The sequence below is a fragment of the Haemaphysalis longicornis genome, unplaced genomic scaffold, assembly GCF_048455015.1.
Source record: "Haemaphysalis longicornis isolate Haplotype H1 unplaced genomic scaffold, Haemaphysalis longicornis Haplotype H1 scaffold_8, whole genome shotgun sequence".
NCBI classification, from domain to species: domain Eukaryota; kingdom Metazoa; phylum Arthropoda; class Arachnida; order Ixodida; family Ixodidae; genus Haemaphysalis; species Haemaphysalis longicornis.
The window spans coordinates 173,311,687-173,332,970 of NW_027526445.1; the positions used below are offsets into that span (position 1 = coordinate 173,311,687).

Here is a 21,284-nt window from a genome sequence, read left to right on the forward strand (position 1 = left end):
TTTGCTCTCAATCAAAAGCGGAAGTTTTTATCACTACGAGATAAGGCCCAAGCCAGTGGCCCAAGTGGAAGAAGGGAGATTAGCGCCAACGAGTTTGGAACCACCTGCAGCTCGCTCTACCATTGTGAAAAGCAAGGATGCCACTCTTGAAAGGCGCATGTGTGCAAAACAAAACAGCGATGGCTGTGGCCTTTCTGGACATCAACGAAGTGGTGCTCACATAGTTCTGTGGACAGCATTGGAACAATGAGGTGCCACTGCTTTGCAAATTGTGTCCACAGAAGAAGCTGGACTTTGCTTGCATGCTCATCGGACATAGTCACTGCCGAGGACCAGACAGGAAAACGTGCAGAAAAGGCTAACCCACGGAATGCTTTGGATGCATTTGACACGATTCGGTCGTTCTTAGGCACGCATGAGGACTAGCAATGAAGCCTTTCTTGTAGTTTGAGAGCTGAGCTGTGAAGTTACTGCAAGGTAAGGCTAGCCAAGTAATACAACCGACTTTAGGAAATAAAGTTTGGTTTGCGGGCGATTTTCCTGTCATCAATGTTTCCTTCTCGCGGTAACGAAATTCCCGCAAAAGCGAAATTTTTCGTTTTCCCCAGCAAATTCGTTATTGTGGGGCTCAGTGCATAGGCGAGCCACACTTCGGTGAGTGTTCCATCGTGTACCGGGTACGAACATTTGGTTTATCCTGGGCGTGGCTCATACTGTCTGTGGCTGCGAAAAAGCAGCAATATTATTGCAAAAGACTGTTTAAAGCTGTTTAATTATCAGGAAAATGGAGTCCAAGAAAGATTTATCTTTCGAAACGTTGGTTATAACGAGATCGTTCCCTTTAATAATGATTTGTTTTCCTTTTTACGGTTGCCTTCATTTGATGCACTATTTTTCTAGACTGTGGTCACAAAACATTTTTGGGAGCGTGGTTTTCTTTTTTCGTTGGTCCCTCGCAGACACCTGAGACACCATGACAAATTTACTACCCCGAAGTGTTATAGCCATTTTGGTCATCATACAAGACAGTGTTAGGTTCCTAACATATTTAATTTTTTGCCTACTGATGTATACTCGCTTTCATCAAAACATGCACTCAAGCTGTACCTCAGAACCAATCATTCTTCTGTGTCATAGTTTTAGACTAGTTTTTGTTTTGTTTTATGTTGGTTTAGATTAGTGTAAATCCTTGTTATCGCACTAGTTCATATTTTTTTAGCGTTCCTGTTAAATGGCTTGCTTTGGCTTACTTTTGTGCTGTAGCCTTCCTAGTTTTGTAGCTCGTTTACGAAAAATTGCTAACCATATTTTATCTTGATTACTTGTCACTGACTTCCTTTCCATGAAATAAAGGCTTATTATTATTATTATTATTATTATTATTATTATTATTATTAGTAGTAGTAGTAGTAGTAGTATCATCATCATCATCATCATCATCACTTTCTGTGAACAGTTACAAATATTTCCTGTACTTTGTTTCATACATTTTTGTGTAATTGATGCTTCATACTATTGCTATGGTCATTGTACGATGTGTTTTTGCAATGTACCATAATTTACAGTGTAACAGTTTGGATACCACTTCTAATTTTATTCTCTGTAGTATTTCGAGTTTTTTATTGTTCTTCAGTCACCCACCTTTTTTACTGGCTATTTATGTGTCAGCTGCTGATGTATTTCAATGCAGGCTTTTTTTTCCCCTCTCAGTGCGCCAGCACGAAGGCTTCGGCTATTCCTGGGCACTTTAATAAAGGTTGGTTGATTGATTGATTGATTGATTATTATCATTACCATTATTATTATTATTATAATTATTGTGGATATTATTTGTCAGGGATCATTTAGAAGCTTCATGCAAGATGGACAAAAAAACGTTGACCTTTTATGTTGATTTTGGCTTCAGGAGCGATATGAAGCCGCGTGGCTAGCCAAGCCAAGGAACATCACCTGCTCTATGGCAACACCCATGACGGTTCGCGATTGGAGCGACAGACTTCCCTCTGGTATGCATTAACATGACACTACATGGCACAGGCGCGGGCAGCCAGCGGGGAATTGCACTCACCGTGAGGCACTCAGCTGTCCGATGGTCGAAGGTCACCCACACCATGAACACCACCGAGGCTGCAGCGAGAGGGAAAAGGAGGAGGAGGGCCTGCAGCTTAGAATCCCCGAGGGTAAAAAAAGAAACACCCTCAAAGAGCCCTCACCCAGCACGGCGAAGATGAGCGTGTTGGTGAAGTGTCGGTAGAGGGAGAGCTTGATGACGTTGCGCCTCAGCCGCAGCGTGCGCGTCGTCTGGCTCAGGCTGCTGAAGATCCACCAGCAGATGACGCTGTCCACCAGGGCCAGCCCGATGCCCAGCACCGTCAGCAGCCGGTCAGGCGTGTTCTTCGGCTGCACACCAACCCGAATGACTGGGTAAGACCAGAGCTCTTCAATATAGTACACCAGTTGCAAAACGGCACTTAGGAGTCCAGGTCTAGCTTGTTGAAGCTGAGGGGGCAAGCGTATGGGTGCTGCACAACTAGGGGACAAGAACTGAACTTGGCGATAAGCACTTACTTTTAACAACAGAACTTAATAAAATAAAGCTTGCTTTTCAAATTGGGAAATGCTGAACTAGGTAATCTTTACTTATGTTTGCCCGTTTTTCTTTTACGACTTACAGCAGCAGCCACAAGCATTCAAGTGCTATACTTCAACTTTCTGTCGGCAGATGGCAGGCGAGTCAACTTGTTCCACGCTTGCCTCTGATCGCCCTTAGTGTATGGGGGCCGACCGTGCCCCGCGTTTTGATACATGGGCCTATGGGGAGTTTCGCAACTGGCGGTACAGTAGCCGACCGTTTGGTCGGACTCCGAAAATTCGGACTTGCTGGATATTTCGGACTTTCCGAGGAGCCGCCAGCTATCCCATAGGAGTAATGACTCGTGGATTTTTCGGACTACCCTTTTATTCGGACTATTTTTGGTTCCTAACCTCCAGGTCCAAAAAATCGGTCAGCTACTGTAACTGAGTAACTCTGAGGCAGCATTGCTCTGTGTTGGCTGAATCGATTCGTGATCTCAGAAGAAGGCTCAGTGCAGCAAGAAAGGCCACTAACCCGAAACTGTTGGTTCTGGACAAGGCAGCAGCATTTGTGAAAACAGAGCTACCCTGAACAGGGCACACGTCAAACTTGTGAATGTACATCCTCGGGCATGGATAAAGAGCTCACACACACGCACTAATCCCTTACACTTTATGTGTAACCTTCTAAAATCAAAAGTGCTGTGAAATCTCTGCTATTACTTAATATTTTTGTTTTGTTAAGCTTGATGATGAATGACAGGTTTTCTTGGCGCAAGGTTGCCAACAACAAAGAGCACCAATGTTATGGTGGTGACTGACATTTAGGTAGGTGTATTTACAATTGTTTTTTCACGTTTAGATTTACAAACAAAGTCTTCCACCAAGCGTGTTCACCGAGAAACGGTGACCACGCTCCCTCAAAACAAAAACATTGAGTTGCTGTCGTTATGCGATGTTGAATAACCCTTGCAGCAACCGCTGACAAGAAAAAAGGACAAGCAAGCACCATTACTGTTAGCCGCCTTTTAAAGGGGCCATGCCGACAAAATACAAGTCTGTTTTCTTCAAAAGATTTCATCTTTTATAGTGCCCCAAGCCCTTGTCCGGAAGCTAACAATGACGTATTCACTGAGAAATTTATCAATTCAGGTTAAAATTTTGATTCTCCCGCCAAATCATCTGTTTTTGTGACGTCTGCCATGAAGTCACAAGGGCGGGTATTCAAACGAACTTCCAGTGCGTCATTCGGCTCTGCAGCCTTGTTTGCCGTCAATCCTCCCGGATGGCGCTACCATACCAAGCTGCAGACCATTGTCCACCGTTGCTTTGTTTTTGACCGTATTTGCAGGTGGCTTGTTTTTGTTACTGTAGAAGGTAATCGTTTCGTGAAACATGTGGTATGCTCGACAAACAAGGTCACGTAAGACACCATCGCTTACGCCAATTGGCCAGCGTCGTGTAAGACAACTCCAAAGCGGCGGACTTCTGTGCAGCTAAAACAAGCTAGTCCGCCCAGTACCAACAGCAGTGAACAATGCATTGGCACTTCTATGTTTACGTGTACTTTCGTAACTTTCATTTTTTTATCCCACCATTCTTACTACCATAAAATGAATATGCACTACATTTTAGCGGAAATATGTAGTTCATTTCGCAAGTTATAACCCATGTCTGATTTGCATTTGCTTTTTCTGGCCTCGGCCAATCGCAGAGCTGGCACGTGTGACTACATAGGCTCTGTTATGGGAAATGAGCTAGTAGGTCACATGGCCATTCCGTTTTTTCCTAATTATGTAGCTAATTCGAGCAAAGCATGAGTTACAAGTGCTTTCAGTATGATTCTAACGAGGCAAGCTTTCGAATGAACCAAACTTGCGTTTTGTCTGCATGGCCCGTTTAAGCAGTAATTCTTTGATGATACATGATATACCAAACACTTAGAAGGTAGGTTGTAGAAGTGGCTTGGTTTGCGTAGGTGCTTCGGCTTTTTGGCGCGTCCTGTCACCACTTGTAGCCATTGTAAAGCACAGTTTCATGCAAGAGCGGAACCGTGTAGGCGGCAAACACGATTCACTGGTTCGCGGTACGGGCGGCTTGCGAAAGCGAATGCAGACGACGGGAGCAGTGTTTGGGGCCGTACAGCACGGCAGTCTTCGCGCACTACGTCTCAGCAGTGAAGAATTTAACTTCACTTCACAACTAAGAAACACAAAGTGAGCAAAGCACCGACTGTGGCTCTCGCCAATGCTGAGCGAAGTGGATTTTCCCGGCAGCCGCTGGCGGCGACAGCAGCTCGCTCCACCGATCTCGACGTGACGTAAGCACCGCTGCGACCAGGATACGAGTTAAGGCCGCCTCTGACAGCGGAGTTTTCAAACTGACCTAATCTAAAAACGTTTGCTGTAGCGACTGCGCTGGTTTGCATGCTAGGCTCCTGAGTATTCTTTTCTTCATGCGTGCACGTCAGACTCGGCTCATGTTTGCAAGGAAGAGGTAATACAGTTGAACCTTGTCAAAAGGGACATAAATGTAAGAGACAATCGGGTATAGGAGGCACTACAGTCTACGCTCGTTACAGCGAATCCGGCAACAACGGACTTTCGGTTACAACAGACCATTTCTGTTGGTTTGTCTGGTCCCCATGCATTTTAAATGGCGTCCGCTCCGCTCACAATGGACCCGGCTAGAGCCGACTATCGGCTACAACAGACTAAATTTTAGGCGAAAATTGTTTCGGCTGAAAGTTTATAGTGGACTTCCGCAATGCCGGCACCCGACGTGCTTTTTCTATGTTTATTTTTGCAAGAAAACTGTTATGTCTGGCAACATTGCCGGCAGCTGGGTCATTGGCGCAGCCAAGCCAAGCCAGTGCCAGTGGCTTTCTTTTGTGCGACTAGCAGCAAGAGCGGCAGGGTAGCTGATTTCACTGTCGGATAAATTAAGCGTAATTAACGCTGTGGAACATTGGGAAAAACAGGCGGACATCGCCAGAAGTACAGGCCTGTTGAAGCAGACAGTCCGCTCTACCGTCAAGAACAAGGCCACTGCCCATAAACGCGACTACAGTGAGATTGAAAACACGGCTATCGAATACTCGAAGTGGTGCACTCGGAGGAGAGTCTGCCCTCGTCAGTTTTTTTTACGTAATGAAAAACTCCGGTTCAGTGAAGTTCGGCTTTTATTATTCCTACGCATGCATCGTTCCCATTCCGTTCGGTGAAAAAGGTAAGAAATAGTTCAAGTAGGGGGGTTGTTCCCCATCCATTGTGTGCAATCTGTTGGTATCCGTGCGCAGTCCAACTGGTCTAACTTCCAATTTTCAACCGTCATCAGATTATTTCATTACAGCTGTTTCAATGACCAGACTAAAATCCTTAAAAATGTGGAAGCTGCCTTGAGGGAACGTCAGGCAGCAATCCGATTTGTTTGACGAATGGTTTCGGGAAGACCTGCCTCGTCAAGAGGGGATTTAAAAGAGCCTAGCTAATGGCAATGGCCACGACTGATGTTTTATAGCTCGTTAATAATTGCGCCGAGTTATATTCTTGCTTTATTTCTTCAGCTTATCATGCGTCTTTACACTCTTGACCGCATGCGCTAGGCCTTCTCCAAGTGCCGGGGCTAAGCTTTGGAAACGGTGTTTAGCGATTCTTTGCCCTCGCGCGAACACAGGTTACAGGTTACAGGTTACAGGATTTTAAAGATATTTGAACATCGTCTACATAGATGGAACAGGAAATGGTTGGTGGCAATGCCTTTCGGAGGGAGTTCATCTTAACTATAAACAATGTGCAGCTTAAAACTCCACCTTGCGGCACACCATTTTCCTGCACATGTATCCCGGACAGGGATGACCCAGCCTTAACACGAAATGTCCTCGTGGACATGTAACTAGAAATGGTATTTAACATGTTACCTGACACACCAAAGGACTTCAGGTCGCTAAGGATGCCGTATGCAGGCGTTTAGAAAAACCAAAGTGTATGTACTATGCATATGCAATGTCGATCAAAGTACCCACTTTAGGGCTCATACACCCCCCCCCCCCCCCCCCCCCAACCTTGTCGGATACTGCATACTTCGGCTACAGCGGACGTTTTTTTCCGGATTCAGAAGGTCCGTTGTAACGGGCGTATATTCACTCACACGATTGGCCGCCCCGTTTGTTCCATTAATTTTGATGATGATGATGATGGTTTGATGTTTATGGCGCAAGGCCAACTGGGGCAAAGAGCGCCAAAACAATAGTCGTATATGAGAGGTGATACCTTAAACAATAAGTAAAATCAGCAAAAACAAAAGTAAAATCACAAAACGACAATGAGCATGGCTGGTGTATAGGGCCAGATTTCATGATGCGTGATAGGAAATGAGGTTTAAAAACTTGACTTCTGACAAATACGCAAACACACGTTTCACGGAAACAATGGCTTCGTCACCTAGAAAAAACGATGGATGTAGGGGAATATGTTGTCTGTAGAGTTCTCTGAAGTGTTTGTGTCGTGTTGTGTGAAGTGCCTTGCATGTGATTAGTATGTGCACTACGGATAGGGCCTCTCCGCAACTGCTGCACTGGGGTCTAGAAGATCCCGTCAGCAGATACGAGTGCGTCACATGGGTGTGCCCTATCCGCAGCCTACCCAAGGCGACTTCCGTGTGTCTGTTGTGTGAGTCAGATGTGTACCGTCCCAAGTGTGGCTTTATTACATGTAGTTTGTTGTCTGTCTGTTCATCCCAGTGTGTTTGCCATTTCCTACGAAGGTAATGTCGAATTGGTGGCTTAAGGTCACTCTGTGGTAGTATGGCTATATCTACTGTGTTCCTGAGTGCAGCAACTGCGGCCTTCTGATCCGCAACCTCATTGCCAGCAATTCCAGCATGGCCTGGAACCCAGCACAACACCAGAACAAGTTTTTGGGCATATATAGACATGATAGTGTTGAACACCATATGGACAATTCTGTTTTTGCATGGCTTGTATGATGCCAATGCGCGCACAACGCTCAAGGAATCTCTATATATGATGGACTTCGAGATTTTGTGTTCAAGAATGTGTTGTGCAATTAGTAAGATGCCATATGCTTCAGCTGAGTAAATTGTGGTGTATGTGCTCATGGTTCTGCATGCATCAAAGTTTGGTCCATGAGCAGCGCAAGACACTATGGTTGCAGTTTTTGATGCGTCACTATAAAACTCTGCACATTGATACTTGTACTGGAGGTACAAGAAGTGCTGCAAAATTGCAGTTTGTGGTACCCTGGTTTTATCAATATTCATGAAAGACAAGTCACAACACACAGGTTGAAGCTGCCAGGGTGGTAAAACATCAGTAAAGGAAGATGTGTAGATGTCTGAAAAGGAGATGTTGAAATCCAAAGCTTCCTGTCTCACTCTAAGTGAGAATGGCAAAGGAACGGACGGGCGATTTACAAACACTAGTGATGTGGATGCATCATTAAAAACAGGTTTAAAAGGATGGTTATTCACCGATGAAATTTTAAAAGCGTAGAGCAAGTCCATGTACGTTCGTTGGTCCTCAAGGCACCATTTGTTACATTCAACGTATAGACTCTTTGCAGGACTAGTGCGGAACGCACCCGACGCAAGGCGGAGGCCCAAGTGGAGTACTGGGTCAAGCATTTTTAGTGCGGTTTTTGATGCCGACCCATACACGACGCTGCCGTAGTCTAACCGGGACCCGACTAAGGCGGTAAAGACCCGGAGAAGTAGTTCCTTGTCTGCACCATAGGATTGGTGGGAGAGCACCTTGAGAATGTTTAGTGTTTTTAGGCATTTATTAAAGGAGCCATGAAGAGAAAATACAAGTTCGTGTAATTTGAAAGAACTAGGATTCAGTATCTCACTCAGCTCCATTACAGCCCCAAAAGATGTTTTTTTAACGAAAAAAAGCAAGAAGTATTTAAAAACTTTCAAATTTAGCGCCACAGTGACGTGTTATGAGCAAGAATGACGTCATACGGGCCAACAATAAAACATAATTTTCAGTGCGTGAACTGCACGTTAGCATTCAAGTGATGCGGTCAAATGGAACTAGAGGCCCCATTACAGACGTCCAGTCATGTGTCGTCACGACAGGTGAGTTAGACGGCCGCCCATCGCACAAACAAGGTTCCGTGACGTCATAGAAAAGTTGCGGGAAATTGGCTAGGGGGTCGCGACTGCTTCACACGTTTTCTTCAATATCTCCGTTATTTTTTCGAAGATTGCGATGATGTTGGTATCATTGTTATCGGGACTACGCAATCTTTCTAATAAACCGAACTTGTATTTTGTCTTCATGGCTCCTTTAAGTGCTTTGACATGAGGTATGAACGTGAGCTTGTTATCAAATATGACGCCTAAAAACTTGTGCTCCCTTTTAACAGGAATAGATGCACGGCCGAGAGCAATCTCAGGGTCCGCACTAAGCCCGCGCTTGCGGGAGAACAGAACACAAGTACTTTTGCCCGCGTTCAGTTTAAAACCGTTAAGGTCCGCCCATCCAGCAAGCTTCTTAACACCGAGCTGTACCTGACGTTCACAAATTGACAGGTTACAGGATTTAAAAGATATTTGAACATCGTCTACATAGATGGAACAGGAAATGGTTGGTGGCAATGCCTTTCGGAGGGAGTTCATCTTAACTATAAACAATGTGCAGCTTAAAACTCCACCTTGCGGCACACCATTTTCCTGCACATGTATCCCGGTCAGGGATGACCCAGCCTTAACACGAAATGTCCTCGTGGACCTGTAACTAGAAATGGTATTTAACATGTTACCTGACACACCAAAGGACTTCAGGTCGCTAAGGATGCCGTATCGCCAGGCTGTGTCGTAAGCCTTTTCAAGATCAAAGAATACCGTAAGGCAGAACTGCTTATGAGCAAATGCATCTTTTATGAAGGATTCCAACGCAGCAAGTTGATCGTTGGTGGATCGCCCCACCCTAAAGCCTGCCTGGCAGCTCTCGAGAAGACCGTTGTACTCAAGGAAGTACACGAGCCTGCGATTTATCATCTTCTCGAGCAGCTTGCACAGGCAGCTTGTGAGGGCGATGGGTCGATAACTGGCGGGAGAAGAAGGGTCCTTACCCTCCTTCAGGAACGCCACTACAATAGCCTCCCTCCAAGATTTTGGGATGTGCCCCGAAAGCCATATGTTGTTGTATAGGTGTAGGAGTGTTTCAAGAGTGTCCGGGTGTAGGTGTTGTATCATGGTGTATGTAATCTTATCTGCGCCGGGAGCTGAAGGTTTACACGTGCTCAGTGCAGCCCTCAACTCATAGAGTGTAAATTCAGAATTGTAACCAGATTTTGACCTGTTATTGTCATGTAGGGACTTCTTTTCACAAGTATTTTTATGTTTCAGGAAAGTGTTTGTGTAGTGTGCAGAGCTGGAAACGTGTTGGAAGTGTTGTGCAAGAGTGTTAGCCTGGTCTTCGAGTGTGTCCCCTGTTGTACTGACCAGGGGCAGGCTATGTGTATGTTGTCTTTTAAGTTTGCGTATTCTTGTCCATACCTTGTGTGCATCTGTGTATGAGGTAATGGATGTAAGGAAGGTGCGCCAACTCTCTCGTTTTGCCTCACGGCGCACACGTTTTCCGAACGCCTTGGCCCGTTTGAACAAAATGAGATTACCCGACGTGGGGTACCGACGAAGGATACCCCACGCCTTGTTCTGGGCCTCTCGCGCCCGCCTACAGTCCTCATTCCACCACGGCCTCCGTTGGTTGCGCGGGGCTCCAGAGGAGTGGGGAATGGACTTTTCGGCGGCGTCGAGGATGTGCGCCGTGAGGAGTTGGGTAGCTTCTTCAACGTGTAGGTGTCCTATGGATGTGTGGTGTAGTTTGGATGTCTCTGTAAATGTATTCCAGTTAGCTCGTGCTTCATTGAACCTATTATGGGAAGATGGACTGCTTGGGCCTTTGCCTATGTATGTGAGTGAGGTGGGGAAGTGGTCACTGCCATATGGGTCAGTTCCCACTCCCCACTCGACAAGAGGAAAGAGAACTGCGGAGCCAATAGCCAAGTCAAGACATGTGTATGTGTTGTGACCTATGTTATGGTATGTAGGCTGTTTATTGTTGAAAAGGCATGCTCCAGAAGATGTAAGGAATTTTTCTATCAGGCGACCTCGGGCATCCGTTCTGGAAGAGCCCCAAAGAGAGTTGTGAGCATTAAGGTCGCCTGTAAGGATGTATGGTTCGGGCAGCTGGTCAACCAGCGCCTCGAAGTCGGAGCTCGTAAGTGAAACATCAGGAGGAATGTATATGGAGCATACCGTTATCAACCTATGAAATATTATTAAGCGTATTGCTACAGCCTCAAGAATAGTGTTCAAGGTGACAGGGTGGCATGCTAAGGATTCCCGGACGATTATGGCCACACCGCCAGAAGAGTGTGTGCAGCCATCCCTGTCTTTCCTGTATACCAGGTAACTATTCAAGAAATTTGTGTGTTTAGAATTCAAATGTGTTTCCTGAACACACATTACACTTGGCTGATTGGTATGCAGAATCTCATACACGTCATCAAGATTATTCAGAAGGCCTCTGCAGTTCCATTGTACTATGTTCTCTCTTCCCATTATGAAGTGTTCGGAGCTACTGGACTGTGTTGTTTATGTGTCGTCTTTCGGGGCTGTGACTCTCGTCTTTTTTGGCTTGTCGGGAGGCTTTGGCGTCGGGATGCGTTCCTTGCGGTGCACCGCAGACAAGAACGGACCGACGTCCATTTCATCCTCGGATGTCCTCGGAGCGCCTGAGGGATCAGGCTCCTTGGACCGCGAACCCTTTGGGGCGCGCTTTTCCTTGCCCGCAACCACCGAGGGGTTCAGGAACGCCTCGGATGGCACAGGCGGTGCGGTGGGCGTGAGAACTGCCGCTGGCTCCCCCATGTCCATCTCCTCTGCGCCCTCGCCTGTGGTTTGGGACGCTGGAGTGGAAGTGGAGGATGCAGCATCGCTTCCACCAGACGTGGTTGCCCCCACAGCCGCTGCTGGCTCAGCGAGCGGTGCGGAGGCGGGTTGGGCTGCCTGAGGCAACCCAGGGGGGGGCGGGGGCGGGACCAAGTCCGACTCGCGGTACTGGGACCCCGCAGAAACCACACGCCGCTCCGCCCCCCGGCGAGCTGCGTCGGCGTACCTCCCCAGAGGGAAAGAGGCGAACCTCTTCCGCGCCTCTGGGAAGGTGATGTTTTCAGTGACCTTGATGTTAATGATTTTCTTTTCTAATTGGAACTTTTCACATTTTCTGGAGTAGGCCGCATGTGGGCCCTGGCAGTTTACGCAAAGAAGTTGTTGAACGTTACAGTTGTCAGACGGGTGGTCGTGCTGGGCGCATTTTGCGCAGGTAAGTCGGCCGCGACAGGAGTTTGTGCCGTGCCCGAACCGTTGGCACTTGCAACAGCGCCGCGGGTTCGGGATGTACGGCCGGACTGAACATCGGATGTAACCTGCGTTGATGAATTCTGGAAGGATGGACTTGTCAAAGGTTAGGATGAGGTGCTTTGTCGGTATTTGTTTATCGTCTCTGCGGATGGTTATGCGCCTGACCGCTGTTACGCCCTGACTACGAAGGCCCTCCAGCAGGTCAGCTTCAGATTCATTTAGCAGGTCATACTCGGAAATCACGCCCTGGGAGCTGTTTAAACTCCGGTGGGGCGTGACTCGGATTGGCAGATCGGCGATGCTGGTTTGAGCAAGAAGTTTATTGGCCTGATCCTGGCTACTGACCTCGACAAGAATTTCACCGGTTCGTTGTTTTTTGGCCTTATACGACCCTCCAACAATACTGTCAAGAAACTTTGAAATGAGAAATACAGACTGTGAAGCAAGAGGTTTTGATTGGTCTACAGATTCCATCACGATGAAGCGAGGATAGTTGTTCGGTTTCGGAGGACTCAAGTTAGGAAGTGGTGGAAAAGAAACTTCGGTGCGGCCCCTTTTCGGGGGCCGATCACGTTTGGGGGGGGTTTCGAAAATGCCATATAGCATATTATAAAAGCAGGGAGACTGGGGTACTTTCTTCTTTGACCTTACCCTGGTAGCCAAAGAGGTCCCGGAGCTCCCTGCCTGGTAGACAGACAGGGAGCCCATCCGCCGGAGCTTGACCTGGGCTCCGACGGCCACCGTTCGTGGTTTCTAACCCTCCACCTATAAACACATCGCCACGGTTGGATCCAGCGTATGTTTGGGGGCTCGGGGTCCGCGGTATCGCCAGTACCGTCACCAAGATTGCTCAAGGTGCCCCGTGCGGGGTTTTCCATTAATTTTACTTCTTTTACAACAGACATTAGATATGGAGATAATGCTTGAATTTTGGTAAACAATCTCACTTGTAACAGACATTTTAACTTTAGATGAGTGCCACCAGTAACTAACTGCAGTTGCGTCTGTTGTGGAAACAAAGGGGGACGACAGACGCATGCAGTCGCTGTTTATTATAACTTCAGCAAATGCAGAGTGGTTCATTCAGTTATGAAACGATGATGAGAAGCCCCAGAAATGGAGATGCAGCATACAGAATTGGTTAAAGCCTACCGCCAAGCGTACAAGCACGACCGCACATGTGGGTTTCTGCGTGAGCCAAGAATTGCGTAGCTCCTAATCAGCAAACATCGTAGACGTCGAGTCCCGCAAGCATAATGAACAGCCTGAGGGCATATCGAAGAAGCTTGTGCACTCTGGTTATTCATCAGGCCTGCAGACTCAACATCTACGATGCTTCTTCTACAGACAGTGTAAGAAGAGAAAGCTTAAAGAAACTGCTGTAAAAAACGGTGCAAATACAGTCGTGAGGCAAACAAAGATTCAGAACTGTTTCATAAATTTTGGTGGTTTTCATAATAAACCTTTTTTAACATGCTGTAGCGTTCTTTTGTGCTTACTTTAGTCTTAGGGCGCCTACATTGAACTAGGGGCTGATAAATAAGTAAAAACATGGTGCCCCGCTTATAAGACACCTCTCAGAAAAGAGATAGAAACTGCTCCCTGGTACGTGTCTTTTATAAAGGGGTTCAACTGTAAGTGCGCACTCATTGTTAAAGATCTATCAATGGATCTTCCATTACAACCTGCCGCGGTGGCTCAGTGGCTAAGGCGTTGTGCTGCTGAGCGCGAGGTTGCGGGTTCAATTCCCGGCCGCAGCTGCCAGGAATTGAACCCGCGGCACACTTCCTCTCCAGAAGTGTGCTTGTCTTGTGCATGAGCGCAGGGTTTTAAGGTGCAAGAAAAAAGCGGACACTAGAAGAAAAAACGAGCAAGACAAATGAAGAGCAAGACAAATGAAGCACTTCATTTGTCTTGCTCGTTTTTTCTTGCGCCTTAACACCCCGTGATCATGTCGAACCAACTGGCCCACATCAAGCTGTTGCTATTCCAGATTGTCTTGCACAGCTCGCTCGGCCCGCCGTTCCCCCTCCCCCCTCCCTCCGGAAGGAGCCGCCACCGACCTTGAGCGTGCGCAGGCACCCCTCGAGCGAGGCCAGCACGAAGTAGGCAGCGCCCACGGCGATGACGCGGTGCAGCAGGGGCCCCAGGCGGGGCTTGACGATGCCGAAGCCCAGGCTCACCACCACCACCAGCAGGCGGGCCAGGGCGCGCTTGAGGCACGACAGCACCTCGGCGAAGAGCACCGCGCCCTGCACCGAGCGGCCCGAGGCGTTCAGGGCCTCGTAGACGGCGCAGAAGACGGCCTTCTCCAGCATGCCCAGCAGGATGACGCCGCCGATCCAGAACTGGATGCGCAGCAGGTCGCGCCACTGCAGCGCCGACACCACCAGCCAGGCCAGCGCGTACACCACGTACACGCCGCACATCACCCCGTAGAAGGGCAGCAGGGGCCAGTCCACGGCCGACAGGTAGCCGTGGGGGCCCCCCCGCAGCGACACCTCCGCTGCGACCACGCCAGACATCAAACACCGTCAGCGCTCCTTTGCAACCACCGAGAGTGACACTAAACCATGCATGGTGACGCAAAAGCACCAACGTTTTAACCCTTTCAGCCCCAATTCTTTTTCTCAAGCACAAAAATGTTTTCTCTGTGTTCTACTAAATTCTACGGATCCCCAAAGCCCACAAACAAAAAATAGATCTGGTAGTACAAGTAATTACTGATTTATTAATGCGGCAAATAATTAAGACATCCGGCAATTGAAAATGTTACTATACGCAGAAAAAAATTTTTTCCCCTTTTTCCTAAATTTTATGACCACATGAGCCTACAAGCAAGAAATGGGGTACTCTGTGCACACTTACAAATTTACAAGCCTGCGAATACAACTAGGGTCTCTGGTTTTTTTTGAGCCTCGACATCGTAATTTCATGTTCACTGGAGCTTTTCCTTCTTCATAGCGTCCGGCTCCGTTAAAACGCTCCGATGGTGCTGTATATCGCAGAAGTCACCCTTGAAGGATAATTCCCAAAAAAACTAGCAGTTTTGGTTTTGTTCTCTATGTGCTACAGCAAGTAGAGCGATATGATTGATTCCACTTGGAATCACCGGGTCAGAAACGGCTAAGCTCAAGCCGCGATCTGAAGCTCAAGCCTGCCCCGATCACCGTGCTGCGAACGAGCCACTTCATTGTTGGCACCTCTGTCATCATCACTATGTTGGTGGTAAATTAGAAACTCGCAACACGCTGCACAAGCGGGAGCAGCAGCAGTGAGCGAGGGTCCGGTCTTGAAGTCTGTCCACCTCATGAAGGAAAAAAGAAACGTCTCATACACCACTATCACAAGACAGAGACAAAAATAGGAAAACACTGAAGAACAAATTTAAACAGGAATAAACCCTTATCATCCCTTCCTAAAAAAAGTCGAGAGAAGCGTGAAAGCTTTCTCACATTAAAACTGTGTCAAAAGTGTGCAAGAACCTTCGGTAAAAGTGCGTCAAGCCTTCTCCACAGTGTCCACCCAATAAAGGGCCTTAACTCTTTCGCTAGCGCGCCTATTCAAAATCGTTCAATTTGATCGATACTTTGTGAGTGCCTTTTCATGGCGTTCAGGCGTTGCTCGAACAAGCAAAGCTGTTTGGAGTTAGATCAGGACATGGCCTTTCAAAAAAGGGGCGTGGTCATCATGCGTCACTGCTACCAACGAAGAATGCGTGCCACTCGTAATTACTCTGCACCAGCGTTTGTTTTTTGCTATCAGAGCGTGAATGGTGAACCAGCAAACGATTTTCAATCATCAGGTTCGCACTCTGACAGTAATAATCCCAGAAATCGGATGAAAATGTCAAGCAGTGCCTATTTGCAAAGCTACTTTATGATTTTAGGCAGTTTTATTGCCTTTGCGCACGTTGTTCCAAGTTCTGTGGTAGTTCTACTTACCCCAGGACCATTCGCGAACAGTTTACAACAGTTTCGGTTTCGTTTCTGCATCGCGAAATTCATATTTAGCGCTACTATGCAGTTACCGAACTTCAAGGCTACCTGCCATGGCACCTTGAGCGTCTGCGACTGATCCTCGAACAAAGCACGCCGCTCCTGATTTCTCCCCGCCCTAACCCGATTTCTGCAATAAGAACTCCAGATGCAAGTCAAAAGATCACACCCATTCGCCAGATATCTGTTCCGTCAAGGACAGCGCTTCAAACCCGCCTTACACTGCCACCTGTTCGCCTTCCAGTTTCATTTCCATATGAGGGTATACCGGGTGTCTAATGTTGCTACTTAGTTGAACTGTCTATTCGGATGGAGTCTCCGATAAGTTTTTGTACTGTTTCATTTGAAAAATGTTAGGTGGCGCTGCAATGGAGGAGGCTCGTTGTGCTGATCTTTTTTATCGCGCAACTGCTACTTGGCCAAAGTTCGCAGCGCACGATTCTAGAGCATCGCACCTCATTTTTGCGAGCAAGGCTACAATTGCGAGTAAGAAGATGATAATAAAGCTCAACTTTATGTTTTGAGAGATAACTGACCCTGAATGTCAACAAGCATCAACCACGGCGTTCCGTTTTCAACTTCATGCATGTTTTTTTCCGCATCGCGTGCTCGTCCCAAATATTGTGCTCGCTGTAAATGCTAAGTCAATCATTGACAAGATGTTTTTACATTATGTGGGGGCAAATTGGTGCCTCTGATAATGTCAAAGCGCCAGATTCATTCCAGGGAACCACTCGAAATTGCACATATTGAATTGGAGGTTGGGCTTCACCGCATAACACGAGCACTGCGCGTGCTAAAATTTTTTTTTTTATATCTGGCAAACTGTTCTGCGCTAGTTGACATTTTTTTAGGGCGTGTTTTTGAAATGTTTCCCTACAAAATGTATATTCCAATTTTTTTCTACTACCGGTGGTTTGATGTACACAACTTCTTTTTTATCAACTTTTTCGGCGACTTGACAAAAATTTTGGTTTTGATATTTCTTTTCACAACTATGATATATAAAAACATTTAAAAAACTGGTGTTATTGGAAAGGCCGTTAAATAATCTGCATTTTTGTTCCTTTAATTACTACCTGACCAATTTTTCTAACAAAAAAAAAATGTTTTCTTGGACCCCTAAAAATTGGTCAATTTTCCCGTGATCACAAAAGAGTTAAGCTACTATAAAATGGTTGTTTTGTCTCACTTTTCTTAAATTTTGCTTTTATTATGCTAGCTGTCAAGTTTTGAGCCTCGTCGGAACCAGATAAATCTTTGTTAAGCCGATATTGCGTGGCTTTCGAGATTTTGGTTTTGTTATGAAAAGAATAGGTGTCATTGAAATTAGGTGTGACCAAACAAACTTCGTATTTAGTTTGCTATATCCAAAAATTCGCTTAATGAGGTTTGACTGTATATGGAATAGACAGGCAGAACTATTACCAACTCGCAGCTGCACCACCTATTAAAAAAGGTTCACATTCATGGCTCAGCCCGCAAATAAAAACAAAAAAGACCTGCAGAACAGAGATCCAGCATTCTGCAAAACGGAAAGGTACGAGAGTACAAAGCAAAGCGGCGAGGCGACAATTTTGTAAGCGGCATTTGACCTGAAACCAAGATCCTCGTCAGGCAGCGTCACTCGGGAACTTACTAATACATCACCCACGGTTCCTTTCCGCGCGAAACTCACGTGCTACTACCGTCAAACTTCGGATCAAAGCTTGTCGAAATTTCACCAAAGCTTGCTTTCCTGTCATTTTTGCAATGCCACTCCACTTTGCACAGTTGCACCTTTCCATGGACATGTGCAGAATAATTCTAGGCGTTTAACGCGCCGACGCAACGCAGGCGATGAGGCGCGCCATAGTGGAGGGCTCCACATTAATTTTGACTACCTGAGGATCTTTAACGTCCACCGAAATCCCATACACACGGGCGTTTCTGTTTTTCACCTCCACCAGAAGGCCGGAATCCACATCCGGGAATCGAACCCGCATCCTCGTGCTCAGCAGCGCAACGCCTCAGTCACGGAGCCACCGCAGAGGGCCATGTGCAGAATGACAGATTCCTCTGCTACAGACTCAATTGCGAATATTTTCCTAATAAGCCCTTCAGTTGTGAGTCAGCAACAGCTCTGCCCCTTTCTCCCACTTGCCTCGTTTTCATGTCACTGTTTAATAAGGGTCGACACACAGAACAATCGAGCAGGGGCTTATAAGCAGCGCTTGTACAGTACTGAGCATCGAGTTGGGGAATGATGCAACACCCACCTTGGAGGCTGAAATTGTGGTTTCCGATTACACGCAGTATCAGCATGTAGATGCCATCCTGGGCCACGGCGGCAGCCACTGGAGACCCTGGACAGCATCGAGAGGAGGGGAAGCCCACACACTTGCACCAGTGCACCACCAGGGCTCAAAGGCAACGTGCACAAACAGCATGCACTGCTCAAGCTCTGTGACATCAACCTTCCGAGTTCGAATCATGTTGGCGTTTTTCCATGTTTTACATTTAAAGTCACTAAAGCATAAGCCTCGCTTCATGCAATGCTCACACTAAAAATTCTATGCGCTGTCAGGATCCGACGCTTTGACCTGTGAAGCATCGCGAATTTCGCAATTAGACTGACTGTTCCGGACGGGTGTCGTTAGTGGAATGAGAAGGCCTTGTCCTCTTACCAGTGGCTGACGTTGTGGAGTTGGCCTGAAAGACAGAGCAGGAGGCAGTCAGGCGATCGTCTGTACCCCAGTCCGTAAGGCACAACTCACCACTTTGCCCTGCACAAGGTCGATGACATGCAGGCACGGGTGCTTCTGATCCGGTACTGCCAAGTACATGGTCGAAGACTCGAAGATATCGGCACCTCGGAACACGGAGGCCAGCCGATCCTGCGTCTGTGACGACGATCGGCGTGAGCGCACCAATCGCCTGCCGTGTAGTCGCGATGAATTGGAAGGTGATCGCGGGAACATCAACCAGGAGGCCTTTCAAGAGCTGCATAGCGGCTGGTTTCAGGAATGCAAAGCTAAATATTGTGCTGCCTTCTTCCCTTCGTAGGCATTTCTGGCCTATAACCATCACCCCGACGACTAACTCACGACGTTCTTTCTTTGTTTGTTTCCCTTCCAAGGCAATCCCGTGCGAACGTGGCTGCGTCACGATTAGGATAACAATTACACCTCTGTGCAAAAGTTTACAAGCTTTTTGTTGTTATCGAGACAACTGGACCAGACCGTGTATGCTCACTGTGACATGTTTGTTGAAGCGTAAAAAAAAAGGGAAATCTGAGACTTGCTCGCAGGGAGTGACAGCCGCACAAGGAACAGCGAAAAAAGCGAGGGAAGCTACTGCTGACGTTTCCCTCACCACGAAAGTGATGACGTAATGTAGCGCCGCCGCTTGTTTCAGTCGCTGCTCGAGCGATCACCCTCAAATTGATCGCGACTGTGTGAGGCACCGCGTCATCATCATCATCACCACCACCAGCCTATCTACACCCCCTGCAGGGCAAAGGCCTCTCCCATTATTCTCCAATTACCCCAGCCCTGTGCTAACTGAGACCAATTTATGCCCGCAAACTTCTTGATCTCATCTGCCCATCTAACTTTCTGCCGCCCCCTGCAACGCTTGCCTTCTCTAGGGATCCAATCTGTTACCCTTAATGACCAACGGTTATCGTGCCTTCACATTACATGCCCTGCCCACGTCCATTTCTTCTTCTTAATTTCTACTAATACGTCCTTAACACGCTTTTGTTCCCTGACCCACTCCGCTCTCTTGTCCCTAAGCACCACGTGCGTACCAGCACCGCGTGCGTACCACGTAGGCACCGTGTGCGTACCAGCAAATCAACGTCGAGGAACTCCTGGAAGCACGGGCTGCGATGCAGTGTCCAGCTCACTTTCAGTGTTGGCGACTCCGTCGGCAGGCTGGGCTCGCAGGACACTGCACGGAACAACACATGAACTGCTGCCCACCAATGACCAGCACGCGCTTACATCTCACGGAGGCCGTCGATCCATTGTATAGGCTCTTCTGCACCGCCAAGTAGTACTCGTCCACCTGCATTCATTACGCGTTGCAGTTGTTAATCTATTCTAACAGAAATGGTAAGGGAAGGACATAGGGGGTATTATTGTACTCGGTCACGTGGTTCGCCAGCATACAATGCAGCGCGGGAGAGGGAATTACAGAGAGGGCGCTGGGTGTATAGAGGAAGTAGAAAGTTTGTAGGGCGTCGTGGAGCGAGTTATAACTTGTAGGCGAAACAGCGCAGCTCACACACCAAAGCACAGAACATCTGTGCCGTACGCTGCACATCCCACACTGTACAACACGATGATGGACACTGCACAGATCCACAGGTTTTCGAATGTGACACTACAGCCGCCAGACCAGCTTTGTTGCTTTCAGGAAATTGAGGAGGTGGCTGACGGCTTCCCAGCGGATGCAGGTGCAATCGGACACTGCGCGCATCGCAACCCCGATCGAGCCACTCATTCGCCTAGCATGCACACGGCGTAACACACTCAACGCCCTGGAAGAATGTAGTAGGCTCGTAACGACACTGCAGCGGGCTTTGGACCAGCGAATGCGTTGACAAGGCAGAAAGGTGGTGCGAAACTCACATTCTCAACTTTGAAGGACCACTTCCCTTGATCTGGAAAACTGCTGCACGGAACGAACACGAAACACAGGCTTAGGTATAACCGAAAGTCAATATACATCGTTCTTGCTTTCTGTTTATAACAGCGCAAAACTACGATTCGAAAAGAGCCATAAGTGACTAATCGGAACACACAGCACAACACCCATGAGCGAACGAGCGAACATCAACGTAACTGACGTAACTGTTTGACTCGTTGTCAGCTAGACGAGGCTGCGTACCTGAAAACCTAAAAAAAAAAAGTCGTGCATAACATTTATAATTACAAAATCCAGCTATTTCAATCAACAAAACTTGTTTTTGGGTTGTTTTGTTTATTTTTACTGATAAAAAATGTGGAAATATGCTTGGGTGAAGCGGGGGAGGCCGGCGCCAACTTCAAATCCAGAAGTTCCGCCGGTTCCGCAGTGCAGCGAATAAACTTCAAAGTGGTGCATTAGTCCGGGGTGCTGTCGACCGCTGTACTGCCTGATTCCTTCGGTTATTTCCACGACTCCCACACAACTTCGCGAAATACACAGCTCAGAGAAGACAGGCGCGTCGCTGACTAAGAAAATTAAGCCAGACTGTCGCCACCTTCGGACTGGTTAGGGGCGTTCCTGCAATCTTCCAGCCCTGTGACCCAACCGTATGAAACGTAAAGCGATGCATACGCTGCTCCGGGT

At 47.5% G+C, this 21,284-nt stretch overlaps 1 protein-coding gene across 1 annotated transcript in view; it reads right to left on the bottom strand.

Annotated features, from left to right (window-relative positions):
• The window catches only part of LOC144150123 (transmembrane protein 87A-like), a 34,936-nt gene extending 14,120 nt beyond the window's left edge, over nucleotides 1-20,816 (bottom strand). The window contains exons 1-9 of the mRNA XM_077681950.1: nucleotides 20,582-20,816; nucleotides 19,952-20,015; nucleotides 19,795-19,898; nucleotides 18,722-18,847; nucleotides 18,632-18,656; nucleotides 18,224-18,310; nucleotides 14,031-14,473; nucleotides 2,214-2,400; nucleotides 2,069-2,127 (exon numbers count right to left, since the gene is read on the bottom strand). Of these exons, the coding sequence (XP_077538076.1) occupies nucleotides 2,069-2,127; nucleotides 2,214-2,400; nucleotides 14,031-14,473; nucleotides 18,224-18,310; nucleotides 18,632-18,656; nucleotides 18,722-18,847; nucleotides 19,795-19,898; nucleotides 19,952-20,015; nucleotides 20,582-20,680 (1,194 nt within the window). The 5' untranslated portion in view covers nucleotides 20,681-20,816. The remainder of the gene's footprint in view (nucleotides 1-2,068; nucleotides 2,128-2,213; nucleotides 2,401-14,030; nucleotides 14,474-18,223; nucleotides 18,311-18,631; nucleotides 18,657-18,721; nucleotides 18,848-19,794; nucleotides 19,899-19,951; nucleotides 20,016-20,581) is intronic.
• Between the last annotated feature and the right edge of the window lie 468 nt (nucleotides 20,817-21,284).